This window comes from Oncorhynchus mykiss, chromosome 3, assembly GCF_013265735.2.
Source record: "Oncorhynchus mykiss isolate Arlee chromosome 3, USDA_OmykA_1.1, whole genome shotgun sequence".
NCBI classification, from domain to species: domain Eukaryota; kingdom Metazoa; phylum Chordata; class Actinopteri; order Salmoniformes; family Salmonidae; genus Oncorhynchus; species Oncorhynchus mykiss.
The window spans coordinates 69,758,100-69,775,631 of record NC_048567.1 but is presented as its reverse complement, the minus strand read 5'-3'; the positions used below and the strand labels follow the sequence as shown (position 1 = coordinate 69,775,631).

The window sequence follows — 17,532 nt, the reverse complement described above, 5'->3', positions numbered from 1 at the left end:
TAAATTGATAATAAGGGTGTGTTCAAGATTGCATTGTTTAATGCAATAATGTTATTATGCAACATTTTTGAACTAATAAACCCCAGTTTCAAAGTGTTGCAAAATTGCATTGTAACTAATCCTGAACACACCAATGGTTTTACTGTAGTTTTGATAAAGCACACATTATGAGTAGAGTGGCACAAATAGCCACTTCATAAACAGATGTTTTGGACCTCATTTTGGGTGGAAACAGAGATTAAGGCAGAAATCTAACCAGAGATCCAGCAGCACCAAATCGCTGATAGAAATGTATTGTGTCAAGTGTGGAATAGAGAGTCAAGGGGGCAGTTATATCTGCAACACAGGAAACATTTTGCCCCAGGAGCCTTGGGGAGATGGGAGAAGGATTGCATGTTCCAGAGTGAACCCATGTCCAGGCCACCCTCTCAGTCATAGGGAGAACTCAATTGCATACTCCTCCCGTCTTCTTTCCTCGCCTCCTTCTAAAAACCCACTGGAGGAGAAAGTCAGAGGGGAGGGACCTTTGGCTTTTTAATCCAATGGGTTTTGAGAAGAGAGGACGTGAGGAGAATGTAATTTAAATTCTCTCTATGACTCATTGAATAGAACACATCCGTCAGCCTGTCTGTCCCTGTAGCCCAGGCCACTGTGACCTGTCTGTCCCTACGACCTCATTGGATGAGTAATAGCACTTCTAGTATCCCCCCATTAGTGGTTCTGAAGTCTTGGCATGCACCTCAAATGGCAGCCTGTTCCCTATTGGGGCGGCAGGGTAGCCTAGTGGTTAGAGAGTTGGACTAGTAACTAGAAGTGTTGCAAGTTCAAACCCCCGAGCTGACAAGGTACAAATCTGTCGTTCTGTCCACTGTTCCTAGGCCGTCATTGAAAATAAGAATTTGTTCTTAACTGACTTACCTGGTAAAATAAAGGTATAAATAAATATGGGTGATTCTACAGAAGTGGTGTAAATTGGGGGTTGGGGAAAAAATTAAGTTTGTATCCTATTTTTCCTAAACTTTCAGCACACATCTCATATGTCAGATCTAATATCTAATACTCACACACTGTTTGTATTTCACATTTGAAGTATTGTCCTGAATTTCTTACCAGGAAAAAAATGTGTCACGACCGAAACATACTGAAAAAGTATAAATACAGTGCCTTGCGAAAGTATTCGGCCCCCTTGAACTTTGCGACCTTTTGCTACATTTCAGGCTTCAAACATAAAGATATAAAACTGTATTTTTTTGTGAAAAATCAACAACAAGTGGGACACAATCATGAAGTGGAACGACATTTATTGGATATTTCAAACTTTTTTAACAAATCAAAAACTGAAAAATTGGGCGTGCAAAATTATTCAGCCCCCTTAAGTTAATACTTTGTAGCGCCACCTTTTGCTGCGATTATAGCTGTAAGTCGCTTGGGGTATGTCTCTATCAGTTTTCCACATCGAGAGACTGAAATTCTTTCCCATTCCTCCTTGCAAAAGAGCTCGAGCTCAGTGAGGTTGGATGGAGAGCATTTGTGAACAGCAGTTTTCAGTTCTTTCCACAGATTCTCGATTGGATTCAGGTCTGGACTTTGACTTGGCCATTCTAACACCTGGATATGTTTATTTTTGAACCATTCCATTGTAGATTTTGCTTTATGTTTTGGATCATTGTCTTGTTGGAAGACAAATCTCCGTCCCAGTCTCAGGTCTTTTGCAGACTCCATCAGGTTTTCTTCCAGAATGGTCCTGTATTTGGCTCCATCCATCTTCCCATCAATTTTAACCATCTTCCCTGTCCCTGCTGAAGAAAAGCAGGCCCAAACTATGATGCTGCCACCACCATGTTTGACAGTGGGGATGGTGTGTTCAGCTGTGTTGCTTTTACGCCAAACATAACGTTTTGCATTGTTGCCAAAAAGTTCAATTTTGGTTTCATCTGACCAGAGCACCTTCTTCCACATGTTTGGTGTGTCTCCCAGGTGGCTTGTGGCAAACTTTAAACAACACTTTTTATGGATATCTTTAAGAAATGGCTTTCTTCTTGCCACTCTTCCATAAAGGCCAGATTTGTGCAATATACGACTGATTGTTGTCCTATGGACAGAGTCTCCCACCTCAGCTGTAGATCTCTGCAGTTCATCCAGAGTGATCATGGGCCTCTTGGCTGCATCTCTGATCAGTCTTCTCCTTATATGAGCTGAAAGTTTAGAGGGACGGCCAGGTCTTGGTAGATTTGCAGTGGTCTGATACTCCTTCCATTTCAATATTATCGCTTGCACAGTGCTCCTTGGGATGTTTAAAGCTTGGGAAATCTTTTTGTATCCAAATCCGGCTTTAAACTTCTTCACAACAGTATCTCGGACCTGCCTGGTGTGTTCCTTGTTCTTCATGATGCTCTCCGCGCTTTTGACGGACCTCTGAGACTATCACAGTGCAGGTGCATTTATACGGAGACTTGATTACGCACAGGTGGATTGTATTTATCATCATTAGTCATTTAGGTCAACATTGGATCATTCAGAGATCCTCACTGAACTTCTGGAGAGAGTTTGCTGCACTGAAAGTAAAGGGGCTGAATAATTTTGCAAGCCCAATTTTTCAGTTTTTGATTTGTTAAAAAAGTTTGAAATATCCAATAAATGTCGTTCCACTTCATGATTGTGTCCCACTTGTTGTTGATTCTTCACAAAAAATACAGTTTTATATCTTTATGTTTGAAGCCTGAAATGTAGCAAAAGGTTGCAAAGTTCAAGGGGGCCGAATACTTTTGCAAGGCACTGTACATGGAGAAACATGCACATTATTGATCATTTGGATTAACCTTCTATTAATGTTTTATTTGCATGGTCAAAATACATGGTCAAAATAATAAAAACATGATTTTTAACCGGACTTTCAAATCCTTTAAATTGAATTTAGAGAAATATAATCTCTATTGTTCTTCTGTAAAATGTTCAATGTTGATTGTAGAATCTAAAATGTTTTGATTGATTAATTTACTTATGTATCTAATTCATTGTTGCTTGATGTATACATTGTAACTTTTCCTATCTTTATTTTAGCAAAATAAAGATTGTCAATGGATATATATTGGGTATATTTTAGTATAGACATTACCATTGAGGGCTTCCATCATTTTAAAGTAGTCAGCTGGATGGGGATTCTTATGGGTTGGGAGCATTGTCTTCTTCAAATTGAGTTGCCTATGGTTTGTAAACCAAAGACTAAGGTCTTGTCCGAGAGCATGAGCCAAGACCAAGATTTAAACCAGGACATTGGTCCCAAGATCCATACCCAGGGAGTTGAGACCATGACAAGTTAAATACATAATGTATGTGGACTTGAGTGGTCTCAAGACCAAGACCACAAGACTCCATGGGCCCTTTCTTCAATTCTAAGAAACTTGAGTGGAGTAAAGTAGAGTATAGTTCACTGTAGTACTGTATAGTACAGTAGAGAAGAGTACAGTACAGCACAGCACATTATAGACGTCTATGTTTGGGCTCTTTTTTCCTGAAGTGTGCTCTTGACCACTACCTACATGGTTGCTCAGGATGTATAGCATGGCGCTTGCAAATTTAAAATGGAGATAGCCTCAATGGTGCTGCCTGTGCTGGCACAGATGTCATGCTGGCACAGATGCCATAATGGCACAGATATAAAGATGAGACCTCTATCAATCTCTATGGTGTCAATTGTTTCAGTTGTGACTGCTTTGGTTGGACAATTTAGACTTTTGGACAGATGTACTTCCCACCAAACACACACACACACACACATACATACATACATACATATTTCTGGAAATATTAGATGTTGAGTAGTGAAGCGTCTTCTTATAAATACATGAAGATTTATTAAACCTGCTCACAAATTTGATCCAAAATGTTTGCAGACAGACTACTCACTATGTGGCCATGCTAGAGAGGGGTGCAATCCCATCAGCTGGAGATATATGTAGGGGTGTGGCTTAATGCAGATTCATTCTACAGTCTTTTAATGTGTGTGTTTTATCAGTCTTTTAACGGTAGTGACATCAAAAGGTGGGCCAGCATTTTTTTGAGAAGTATGTTTTAAAATAAACAAATCTACTAATTATACCAGTATCTTTCAATGTCATAATAGAACAACTCAAGATGTTCTGTTGAAATAATAATACTAAAACTATTTTAAAAAATTATGAATTGCTTTATTTTCAAACATGAAGTTTAAGAGTCAGTGTGTAAGACAGACATCTCTCAATAGAAACAAGTATATAAACAATGACTTTGTACTATATTAATTGAAAAATATGTTTGTTATTCCCTTGAAGTGAATTAGAATATATCATGATGTAATGAAATGTCCTAAGTTTGGAGACTTAAATGTTTTTCTAAATCGTTTATTTTTCATTTTTAAGTGGGACAGCAATTTACAACACTTCTGTAGAATACCCCAAATACTCTATAGGGAAAAGGATGCTATTTGGGCTGCAGACTTGGTCTCGGTGTCACAGCCCACTGTCACAACCTACAGTCTACTGTGGAATGCAAGTCTACATAAACAACCATTGAAAACTACAGAATACAGTAATAATAATACTATTAAAATGGCATTTACTGTGTAGATGAGTTGCGGGCAATACCCTGCTACTGAAGAAACACTAGACGTGTCTGACAGCATGTTACTGTCTCTGTTTTAATGTCCTCTCATTCAAAAGTAGATTGTTCGATTTGACATGGCAATGTGACTGAATCAATCTCATCTGGTTTTAAATGTTTTACCGGAATCTTTTGAAGAAATAAACAACACATATCATTCCTCAGATGACTTCTATGTATGTTGAGAACAAACTTTTCTGTATGTTGTATAACTGTCTGTATCAGATCCAGTGTGTGTGGGCGTCTGTAAAAGTGTGAACAAATTATGATTGGTGTTATTTCCTGATAGTTGCAGGTTGAAAATACAATCTAAACAGGACCATCTAATCAGCAGGTTTACATGGGCAGGAGTTTCAGCTTTCCATGGTAACATCACCATACGGTAAAATGGTTAAAGCTGCAATATGGCGACCCTAAAACATATTCACATAGAAATGTGAGTTATAGATCTGTCATTCTCATTGAAAGCCACTCTAAGAAGCGATAGATTTGTTCTATGGGCGCTATGTCTATGCTTCCCATTCTTTTTCGTTTTTGCATCTCTGAAAATACAATATTTTTGGTTAGTGAAAATATATTTCACAGCAGTTTATATGGCACAATGATTCTCTACACTATACTTGCTTGTTTTGTCACACAAACTAAAATTAGGCAAACTATTAGAAAATGGGACCTATTTCTGCATATTGCACCTTTATTAGACAAAGAACAGCTTTTTTTCAGTTATCCAAAACCCACTCAGACCACTCCCAACATTCATGCTTAAAAATGTGTTTTTGTTTCTAAAAATCTATTTTTGCAAATGTTTATGAAAGTCTATTGCAGTAAAGTATTTCATTGTTACCCAGAAATTATTTGATGGGCCTCTAAAAAACAAACATACAAACTGACGAGTACAAGAATCAATAATATTGTGATGCATGTCTCTGCCTAGGACCTCTAACTGCTGTTGTATGCAGTGATGGAAGAGAGTAATATCTCCATTCTAATCATCCTGGTTTCAATGCTTCACAGCTTAAAGTCCAATCAGGTGTTCCAGTACTAATGATTCCTACTTAGCAATGGCTATCATGAACACACACAAATAAAACAAAAAGATAATCAAGGACAATAACCACCGAAGCCACTACCTGTTCACCCTGCTTCCATCCAGAAGGCAAGGTCAGTACAGGTGCATCACAGCTGGGACTGAGAGATTGAAAAACAGCTTCTATCTTAAGGCCATCAGATTGTTAAACGGCCACCAGTAGCACAGAGAGGCGGCTGCCTACCTACAGACTTGATATCATATCATTGGCCACTTTAATAAATGGAACACACGTCACTTTAATAATGTTTACATATCTCACATTACTCATCTCAGATGTATATACTGTATACTGTATCCTTCACTATCTATTCTTTACTCTCTATTGCATCTTCGCCGCTCTGTCACTGCTCATCCATATATTTTATACTTCTATATTCTTATTCCTTTAATATATTGTGTGTATTAGGTTTTGTTGTGGAACAGTCTTCTTTTCACCTCAGTCAACACCTGATATTTTCAGGAATCAAGGTAAGACCCAGGTGCAGACCGTGTCGAAGTAACAATGTTTATTACAGCAACAGGGGCAAAGGTACAGGACGGCAGGCAGGTTCAGGGTCAGGTCAGGCAGAGGTCGGTAATCCAGAGGTGGGGCAAAGGTACAGGACGGCAGGCAGGTTCAGGGTCAGGCAGATTGGTCAGGCGGGTTGCCATACAGGGTCAGGACAGGCAGGGGTCAAAAACCAGGAGGACGAGAAAAGAGAGACTGGGGAAAAGCAGGAGCTGAATACAAAAACGCTGGTTGACTTGACAAACAAGACGAACTGGCAACAGACAAACAGAGAACACAGGTATAAATACACAGGGAATAATGGGGAAGATGGGCTACACCTGGAGGGGGGTGGAGACAAGCACAAAGACAGGTGAAACAGATCAGGGTGTGACAACTATTTTGCTCAAAAGTTGTGTTTACTGTATTTATAGACGGGGAAACTGTTTCCAACAGTAAAACTCCAAACATCGCTGGAGGACGTCTTTAAGTACTGAAAGGCGTTACATTGGTGGGAAATGCAGGGTTGAACCATTTGAGGGAGTCTCCCAGTGAGGGACAAGTTGACTAGCTGCGGTCTGATATGGGGAAGTGGAGGATGGGAGTCATGGGTTCAGGTAGTAAGCTTGAGCGACAGTTTAGTTTAAGTAGTAAATTGGGTTTAAGTGACAGAAGGGTCTTTGTTGAGATGGGGAGGACTGGGGTGGGGGTGTAAAGAGAAAGTTGCGGGCAGAGTCATATATATATATATATATATCTATATATATATATATAGAGAGAGAGAGAGAGAGAGAGAGAGAGAGAGAGAGAGTTGGGTCAATGCGCATTGTCTGAACGAAAGCGGCACTTTCTCTTCCATAGCCGTTGCTAAGTGAATATTGACGCTTCCACGTTATGCTGAAAGTTTTCTAAACCTGTGAAGATGTCCAGTGAAAGCAGATATGCAATTTGTTGACACCACAACACAGTACACACTTGGATACACATAATTATCCCAAATAAAAATGTCTGTTATTAAACACAAAACACTGCTCTGTTGTGATTGTTTACAGCAAGAATGAAGACGCTAACATGGCAGCAGTTGTAAAACCTGGCGCCACTCTCTATATGATTCTGGTTCGGGGCAGGGGGATTATTTGGGGTGAGGGCGTTGTTGAGCTGTTGTACTACTGGCAGGTGTGGCCTGCCTCCTGCTGCTGCTGCACCATCTCATCTACGCGTCCCTGCCATGTGTCAATGGTGGTGAAGATCTGGGCGGAGGTGATGGGGTACGTGTAGCGCTCCCTGTCCATCCCCTGCTTGTCAATCATCACCATGTTGAAGTTATTATGGGAGATCTGGAGCAGTAACCTAGACAACAGACATCAACACTTCCATCAGGTCAAGGCTGAACACACAATGGTCAGTCTGAAGAATGCTGTGAAAATTAGTTGTAGGTTTGTTATGAATGATGATGGTGTGTGTACCTGAGTTGTAAGGCCAGCCCTGGAGGGATAAGTCTGTGGCGGATACGGCCGATCTGTGCGGGGTAAATCCCCACCAGCTCAATCACTGTCACATGCCTGAGGTCCAGACCACACTGGGCATGCTGGCACATGCATGCACAAAAGCACACACACACACACACACACACACACACACACACACACACACACACACACACACACACACACACACACACACACACACACACACACACACACACACACCCACCCACCCACACACACACACACACTAATATCATAAACACACAAATAACATTGTATACACACTAGCACAGAACATGAAAATGCACTCACATAGACGTTTCACTGAATCTATCACCTGGACAGTTAAAGGCGAGTTTGGAATGACTCACAGCATATGACAAGAGTCACTTCTTTCGTGACACTTTTAAAGGTCAGGCCTTTTAAAGGCCACTGCCCTTTAATAGCTTTTTATGCCAGAGAACCCTCCAAACAGCCTGAATTTACAGAGACTGGCCTTTAACAGAGAACCCTCCAAACAGCCTGAATTTACAGAGAGCACTGGCCTTTAATATCTTTTTATGCCAGAGAACCCTCCAAACAGCCTGAATTTACAGAGAGCACTGGCCTTTAATATCTTTTTATGCCAGAGAACCCTCCAAACAGCCTGAATTTACAGAGAGCACTGGCCTTTAATAGCTTTTTATGCCAGAGAACCCTCCAAACAGCCTGAATTTACAGAGAGCACTGGCCTTTAACAGAGAACCCTCCAAACAGCCTGAATTTACAGAGAGCACTGGCCTTTAACAGAGAACCCTCCAAACAGCCTGAATTTACAGAGAGCACTGGCCTTTAACAGAGAACCCTCCAAACAGCCTGTATTTACAAACAGCACTGGCCTTTAACAGAGAACCCTCCAAACAGCCTGTATTTACAAACAGCACTGGCCTTTAACAGAGAACCCTCCAAACAGCCTGTATTTACAAACAGCACTGGCCTTTAACAGAGAACCCTCCAAACAGCCTGTATTTACAAACAGCACTGGCCTTTAACAGAGAACCCTCCAAACAGCCTGTATTTACAAACAGCACTGGCCTTTAACAGAGAACCCTCCAAACAGCCTGAATTTACAGAGAGTACTGGCCTTTAACAGAGAACCCTCCAAACAGCCTGAATTTACAGAGAGTACTGGCCTTTAACAGAGAACCCTCCAAACAGCCTGAATTTACAGAGAGTACTGGCCTTTAACAGAGAACCCTCCAAACAGCCTGAATTTACAGAGAGTACTGGCCTTTAACAGAGAACCCTCCAAACAGCCTGAATTTACAGAGAGTACTGGCCTTTAACAGAGAACCCTCCAAACAGCCTGAATTTACAGAGAGTACTGGCCTTTAACAGAGAACCCTCCAAACAGCCTGAATTTACAGAGAGTACTGGCCTTTAACAGAGAACCCTCCAAACAGCCTGAATTTACAGAGAGCACTGGCCTTTAACAGAGAACCCTCCAAACAGCCTGTATTTACAAACAGCACTGGCCTTTAACAGAGAACCCTCCAAACAGCCTGAATTTACAGAGAGCATTGGCCTTTAACAGAGAACCCTCCAAACAGCCTGAATTTACAGAGAGTACTGGCCTTTAACAGAGAACCCTCCAAACAGCCTGAATTTACAAACAGCACTGGCCTTTAACAGAGAACCCTCCAAACAGCCTGTATTTACAAACAGCACTGGCCTTTAACAGAGAACCCTCCAAACAGCCTGTATTTACAAACAGTACTGGCCTTTAACAGAGAACCCTCCAAACAGCCTGTATTTACAAACAGCACTGGCCTTTAACAGAGAACCCTCCAAACAGCCTGAATTTACAGAGAGCACTGGCCTTTAACAGAGAACCCTCCAAACAGCCTGAATTTACAGAGAGCACTGGCCTTTAACAGAGAACCCTCCAAACAGCCTGAATTTACAGAGAGTACTGGCCTTTAACAGAGAACCCCCCAAACAGCCTGAATTTACAGAGAGTACTGGCCTTTAACAGAGAACCCTCCAAACAGCCTGAATTTACAGAGAGTACTGGCCTTTAACAGAGAACCCTCCAAACAGCCTGAATTTACAGAGAGTACTGGCCTTTAACAGAGAACCCTCCAAACAGCCTGAATTTACAGAGAGTACTGGCCTTTAACAGAGAACCCTCCAAACAGCCTGAATTTACAGAGAGTACTGGCCTTTAACAGAGAACCCTCCAAACAGCCTGAATTTACAGAGAGTACTGGCCTTTAACAGAGAACCCTCCAAACAGCCTGAATTTACAGAGAGTACCGGCCTTTAACAGAGAACCCTCCAAACAGCCTGAATTTACAGAGAGTACTGGCCTTTAACAGAGAACCCTCCAAACAGCCTGAATTTACAGAGAGTACTGGCCTTTAACAGAGAACCCTCCAAACAGCCTGAATTTACAGAGAGTACTGGCCTTTAACAGAGAACCCTCCAAACAGCACCGGCCTTTTTTACTCTGCGCCATGACATTTTCTGTGCAGAAACTGTGGCACTACACACCCCATCAGCACAACCACTTCAAACACACACATTCTGCTGCGGCACTCAATAAGCTGAATTTGACCTACTCTCCTTTCTCTCAGCCTTTCTCCTCTTTCTCTCAGCCTTTCTCTCCTCTCTCTCTCTCTCTCTCTCTCTCTCTCTCTCTCTCTCTCTCCCCCTCCCTCCCTCCCTCCCTCCCTCCCTCCCTCCCTCCCTCCCTCCCTCCCTCCCTCCCTCCCTCCCTCCCTCCCTCCCTCCCTCTCCCTCTGTCCCTCCCTCTCCTCTGTCCTCCTTCCCTCTCTCCCTTCCTATCCATCTATCCCTCCATCCCTCCCTCTATCCCTCCATCCCTCCCTCTATCCCTCCATCCCTCTCTCCCTCACCTGTAGGTCAGTCATCTGGAACCTGTAGTAATGATTGGCAGCAGTGGGAGCAGAGATGATGAGGAGGCGTCGTTTCTCATAGAACTGGTCCAGCAGCCCTGAGGCCGTACGCACCCCCACGTTGATGTTCATAGCTGTGACATGACATAATAAAACACAATATACCATTTCATCATATCACATCATCACATTTTATGAATGTAAATTATGTTATTTTTTGAAACACTTGAATTGCAATTGACAATAAAATTATTTATTTCATTGCTGTTTTACTCTGTACTGGTCTTGTTGCTAGAAACATTGTTAGCCAATTACCCAGAGTGTATAAGAAGTGCTATGTGAATTGTCACTATATTACACAACACAATAGAAGTATAATACACCTCTATTAGACATTATAAACTGGGTGGTTCAAGCCGTGAATGCTGATTGGCTGACAGCCGTGGTATATTTAAGCAATAAGGCATGAGGGGGTGTGGTATATGGTAACCAGTTAATAATAACAATAAGGCAACTCGGTGGTTTATGGTATATGGCCAATATACCACGGGTAAGGGCTGTATCCAGACACTCCACGTTGCATTGTGCAAAAGAGCAGCCCTTAGCCATGGTATATTGGCCATATACCACACCCCCTTGGGCCTTATTGTTTAAATAACCCACAAAAGTATGTGTCACAGACAGTGCTGGTCGATTTCAGAGCAGGCGGTATTGATCTTCTGGATCTCTGTGATCGATTGACAGCCCACCCTGGCCGAGGGAGACATGCCCATTTTCACCTCCAGCGAACCCCTCAGCACCCCTGACCACCGCTTCACTACTGCTAAACACAACATGGTGGATGTGTCATGTACGTTTGTGTGGTGTGTGTGCATATGTGTGCACAGACACGTACCTGTACAGTTGGTTTCCGTGCCAGACCAGGTGAGGCCGTACTGGCACACCCTCGCAGCGCTGCCCTGCAGCTCATACCCTCCTGTACACTTGAACTCACAGGTTGCTCCATAGTTATTACCATCGCTATCACACTTCATAAAACCGTTGTCTGGGGGGGTCATGGGGCTGCAGCGACGCACTGGTGGCACAAAACAGATTCAGAAAGCCACTTTCACAGGAAAAATGTGTAAGTTATGTGATTGTTCCTTCAAATGTTGTCAGAACATTGCCCCAGTAAATTTCAAACTGGCCCTTATGTTGGGGGGGTCACCTCGTACTCTGACAGAAAAGCGGCAGCTGCCCTTATTCCCGGCGTGGTCGTAGACGGTGTAGGACATCTTATGGAGACCCTCAGGGAAGGGTCCAGGAGGCTTCCCTTTCAATATAACACTGTAAAAAGCCTCAGTCAAATACTATGCTGTGTCAATAGTGCTGAAGCCTAACTAAAGATTTACCCTACTATTACTGCTGCTACTACTGCTATTCATTTGGCAATTAAACATGTTTTACTTCCTGAGAGTCAGATAAACTGATGGATACTATTGTTATGTCTCTGCGTGCAGTTTGAAGGAAGTTGCTAACTTCTGCTATGTTGCGCTAACACTAGTTAGCAATGGCACATGAAACTATCTTCAGACTGCACGCAGGGGCATACAAATGGCATCCATGAGATTATCTGACTCTGGGTAAGTAGAACAATTGCCAAAATCTCACAATATTAATTTAATACTACATGTTAAAGGAAGGGGTTAAGGGTCAGGGGTCAGAGGTCAGACTGACTCGGTGAGGATGCCATCAGCCGTGTCCTTGCCCTCTGGTGTGTCCCAGCTCACCCTGGCTGTGAGCCTGCTTGGCTCTGCTGTCTTCTCCTTCAGGTTAGGACACTTTATTACTGGGATGTCAACATCTACCAGAGAGAGAGCGAGGGGGGAAAGGGAGAAGTAGAGAGAGGGCGAAGTAGAGGAGAAGAGGAAATGTCAGGAGACAGAGACAGGAGAGAAACAGGAAGAGAGAAAAATAAAAAGGAAAACTGTTATCCAGAGTGATCCCCCTGTTCTTGTTCTGAGATGTGTCCTGTCTATGTAACTGGGCTGAATCTAGACTAGAGAAGCTATTGTCACCGCAGACCAGGAGAATCAATGTCATTTCACTAGAGCAGAAAGCACTCTACTCCATCACAGCTATGTGTGTCAGTGTGTGTGTGGGTGTATGTGTGTGTGTGTGTGTGTGTGTGTGTGTGTGTGTGTGTGTGTGTGTGTGTGTGTGTGTGTGTGTGTGTGTGTGTGTGTGTGTGTGTGTGTGTGTGTGTGTGTGGGGGTGTATGTGTGTGTGTGTGTGTGTGTGTGTGTGTGTGTGTGTTAAATCACTCAAAAAAAGTCCAAATCTGACTTTCTTGGACAGAAGAACATGCAATATGACGTATTGTCTTGAACGTCAGTGATCATTTTTGAGTCTCAGGCTTAGCCACAAACGTGCGCACACACACACACACACACACACACACACACACACACACACACACACACACACACACACACACACACACACACACACACACACACACACACACACACACACACACACACACACACACACACACAAATTCAGCCATGCTTATAATTACATAAACACAGTCATTGAACATCTACTTTCTCTGTGAGATTGCTAGTTGGCTGCTGGGTGTAATTTGCTGGTGGGGATGAGGAGGGAGGAATCTGAATCTCACCATATCCATCGTCAGTAATGAAGAGAAGCTACAGTGAACAATGTCTCCACAACTGCATTAACAAATCACACACCACCTTAATTAAAATGTGTTTGCATACGAGATGCTACTCCAGTTGTTCTGAGACTGGGATTGTCATAGTTCATAGTGTGTAAGGGCTTATGGTTACTCACCCTTACACTGTGTGTGTGTGTGTGTGTGTGTGTGTGTGTGTGTGTGTGTGTGTGTGTGTGTGTGTGTGTGTGTGTGTGTGTGTGTGTGTGTGTGTGTGTGTGTGTGTGTGTGGGTGTGTGTGTGTGTGTTTGATGTAGGTCTTAGATCTTGATTAAACCTGTCTATAACACAGCCTCATGAAGTCAGTCAGGATTCAGAGGGAATGTGATTTATCATTTAATTGATCCCATAGTCTAGAGAGCAGCCTATATGCAGCTGTTAAACCGTGTTGGGGGTTGGAATTAGGATGTGGCTAAATTCAATGTGCTTTTGACGTGGAAACCTCAATAATAATCACATAGCTACAGACACACACACACACACCACAAACACACTGTACATCTGTAAATGCACGGACAAACACACACACACACACGCTCTCTGACTAACCCACACAGACGCTCTCTCCTGAGGTCCAGGTCTTGTGGTACTGGCAGGTGACAGTATTGGGCCCCTTCAGATTGTATCCAGGGGAGCAGAAGAACTCACAGCGGGAGTTAAGGTAGGATCCGTCTGAACACGTATAGCCCCCATTCGCAGGCATCTGCAGCTTAGGACAGCGAATCTCTGACATAGAAACATAAATGAATAGTCCATACATGTCTGATTGTCAGGTAGATGGTCAGGTAGCTGGACACACAACTCTATTTTTGGTGTAGAGGTGTGTGTCCAGTGATGTTGTGTCTCGCCAGTAGTACAGGTGTGTGTGTGTGTGTGTGTGTGTGGTGGTCTCACCCCTGCAGGTGTAGCTCCCTGACCAGTGTTTGCTGGCCATACACACCACCTCTGCGTGTCCATGCTGCATCTCGTAACCCCACTTACAGCGGATCTTACAGCGCGATCCCATCACGTTCCCATAGTATTCCCCGCCGGGACTGCGACAGCTCACATTGCCGTGCTTCACCTTGATGGGGGCGCACCAAGGGGTCCCTAAAAACAGGGGTGGGAAGGGAATGAGAGGGAGAATTACAGTGCATTTGGAAAGTATTCTGACCACATGACTTCTTCCACATTTTGCTACGTTACAGCCTCATTCTAAAATGAATTAAATAAATATTTGTCCTCATTAATCTACACACAATACCCCATGATGACAAAAAAAACTATTCAGACCCTTTGCTATGAGACTCCAAATTGAGCTCAGGTGCATCCTGTTTCCATTGATCATCCTTGAGATGTTTCTACAATTGATTGGAGTCCACCTGTGGTAAATTCAATTGAATGGACATGATTTGTAAAGGCACACACCTGACTGTATAAGGTCCCACAGTGGACAGTGCATGTCAGAGCAAAAATCAAGCCATGAGGTCGAAGGAATTGTCCGTAGAGCTCCGAGACAGGATTGTGTCGAGGCACATATCTGAGAAAAGGGTACCAAAAAAGTTCTGCAGCATTGAAGGTCCCCAAAAACACAGTGGCCTCCATCATTCTTAAATAGAAGAAGTTTGGAACCACCAAGACTCTTCCTAGAGCTGGCAAGCCCGGCCAGACTAAGCAATCGGGGGAAAGGGGCCTTGGTCGGGGAGGTGATCAAGAACCCAATGGTCACTCTGACAGAGCTCCAGAATTCCTCTGTGGAGATGGGAGAATCTTCCAGAAGGACATCAATCTCTGTGGCACTCCACCAATCAAGCCTTTATGATAGAGTGGCCAGATAGAAGCCACTCCTCAGTAAAAGGCACATAGCCTGCTTGAAGTTTGCCAAAAGGCACCTAAAGGTGCAAGAAACAAGATTCTCTGGTCTGATGAAACCAAGATTGAACTATTTCGCCTGAATACCAAGCGTCACGTCTGGAGGAACCCTGGCACCATCCCTATGGTGAAGCATGGTGATGGCAGCATCATGCTGCGGTGACTAGTCAGGATCGAGGGAAGGACCTCAGACTGGGGCGAAGGTTCAACTTCCAACAGGACAATGACCCTAAGCACACAGCCAACACAACGCAGGAGTGCCTTCAGGACAAGTCTCTGAAAGTCCTTGAGTGGCCCGGCCAGAGCCTGGACTTGAACCCAATTGAGCATCTCTGGAGAGACCTGAAATAGCTGTGCATTGACGCTCCCCATCCAACCTGACATACCCAATATAATAACAATAATAATAAGACTCGAGGCTGTAATCTTTGCCAAAGGTGCTTCAACAAAGTAAAGGGTCTGAATATTTATGTAAATGTGATATTTCAGTTTTCTATTTGGAATACATTTTTAAAAATGTCTTAAACCTGTTTTTACTTTGTTATTGTGGGGTATTGTGTTTAGATTGATGAGGGGGAAAACATTTTTTATTCCAGTTTAGAATAAGGCTGTAACGTATCAAAATGTGGAAAAAGTCAAGTAGTCAGAATACTTTCCCGAATGAACTGTATACTATTCATATAAAAGAGTGAAATAAAACCTACTGGTTCAGCTATCTATCCATAGAAAATATAAATGTTATTTTTGCATCAATGTAAATAAACTAGGGTTGTGTGGACATCCATGTTTTCTTACCTTACACACAGACTCTCTTAATTTTAGAGAGAGCAGGCACTGACTTACCCATAGCAACATACATAACCTATCCCCACTGACCACAGGACAGTGTTTACAGCATAGACTAGAGAGGTAAAAGCTGCAGTGCTAGTGTTCACCCACCAATCAATCATCACAGGTAGATAGACAGATACAATGGGTTTGTCACTTACCATAATCCACACTGACATAATAAGAACTGCTTGCTTGAATAAAGAAGAGACAGAGGGGTTGAGAGAGAAGGAAAAAGTGTGTTTGAGGGTGTGTGCGTGCTTGTGTTCGTCTGTCTTTGGTCGCTGTAGATACAGTGGATTAAAATGGGATCATTCAATCATAGTGCTGATTAGAGGTACTTGACCCCTTCAATTCAACTATCAACAAATAAAACCTTCAGAATAGAGGCTGAACTGGATGATAATTAAGAGCTGATTTACAGCAATATGGTCATAATCAAATCAAACTTTATTTGTCACATGCGCCTAATACAACAAGTGTGGACCTTACTGTGAAATTACCGTGAAAATAATAAAAAGTAACACAATAACATAACAATAATGAGGCTATATAAAGGAGGCACTGGTACCGAGTCAGTGTGCGGGGGTACAGGTTAGAGGTCATTTGTACATATACTGTAGGTAAGGGTGAAGTGACTATGCATAGATAATAAACAGCGAGTAGCAACAGTGTATAACACAAATGGGGAAGGGGGTTCAATGTAATAGTCTGGTGGCCATTTGATTAGCTGTTCAGCAGCCTTATGGCTTGGGGGTAGAAGCTTTTAAGGAGCCTTTTGGTCCTAGACTTGGCGCTTCGGTACCGCTTGCCGTGCAGTAGCAGAGAAAACAGTCTATGACTTGAGTGACTGGAGTCTCTGACAATTTTATGGGCTTTCCTCTGACGCCGCCTATTATATAGGTCTTGGATGTCAGGAAGCTTGGCCCCAGTGATGTACTGGGCCGCACGCACTACCCTCTGTAGTGCCTTACGGTCAGATCCCGAGCAGTTGCCATACCAGTTGGTGATGCAACCGGTCAGGATGCTCTCAATGGTGCAGCTGTAGAACTTTTTGAGGATCTGGGGACCCTTGCCAAATCTTTTCAGTTTCCTGGGGGGGGGGGGGGGAGGTTTTGTCGTGCCCTCTTCTCGATTGTCTTGGTATGTTTGGACCATGATAGATCGTTGGTGATGTGGACACCAAGGAACTTGAAACTCTCTACCCGCTCCACTACAGCCCCGTTGATGTTAATGGGGGCCTGTTCGGCCCGCCTTTTCCTGTAGTCCACGATCAGCTCCTTAGCTTTGCTCACATTGAGGGAGATGTTGTTGTTCTGGCACCACACTGCCAGTTCTCTGACCTCCTCCCTATAAGATGTCTCATTGTTGTGATCAGGCCTACCACTGTTGTGTTGTCAGCAAACTTAATGATGGTGTTGGAGTCGTGTTTGGCCACACAGTCGTGGGTGAACAGGGAGTACAGGAGGGGACTAAGTACACACCCCTGAGGGGCCCCAGTGTTGAGAATCAGCGTGGCAGACGTGTTGTCACCTACC

The 17,532-nt window shown here is 43.2% G+C and overlaps 1 protein-coding gene across 1 annotated transcript in view; it reads right to left on the bottom strand.

Annotated features, from left to right (window-relative positions):
• Positions 1-5,985: 5,985 nt before the first annotated feature.
• Positions 5,986-17,532, bottom strand: part of LOC110504579 (sushi repeat containing protein X-linked) — a 37,888-nt gene continuing 26,341 nt past the window's right edge. Inside the window, exons 3-10 of the mRNA XM_036975033.1 lie at positions 14,210-14,404; positions 13,865-14,041; positions 12,316-12,442; positions 11,807-11,925; positions 11,495-11,674; positions 10,600-10,733; positions 7,682-7,803; positions 5,986-7,565 (exon numbers count right to left, since the gene is read on the bottom strand). Coding sequence (XP_036830928.1) covers positions 7,382-7,565; positions 7,682-7,803; positions 10,600-10,733; positions 11,495-11,674; positions 11,807-11,925; positions 12,316-12,442; positions 13,865-14,041; positions 14,210-14,404 — 1,238 coding nt within the window. The 3' untranslated portion in view covers positions 5,986-7,381. The remainder of the gene's footprint in view (positions 7,566-7,681; positions 7,804-10,599; positions 10,734-11,494; positions 11,675-11,806; positions 11,926-12,315; positions 12,443-13,864; positions 14,042-14,209; positions 14,405-17,532) is intronic.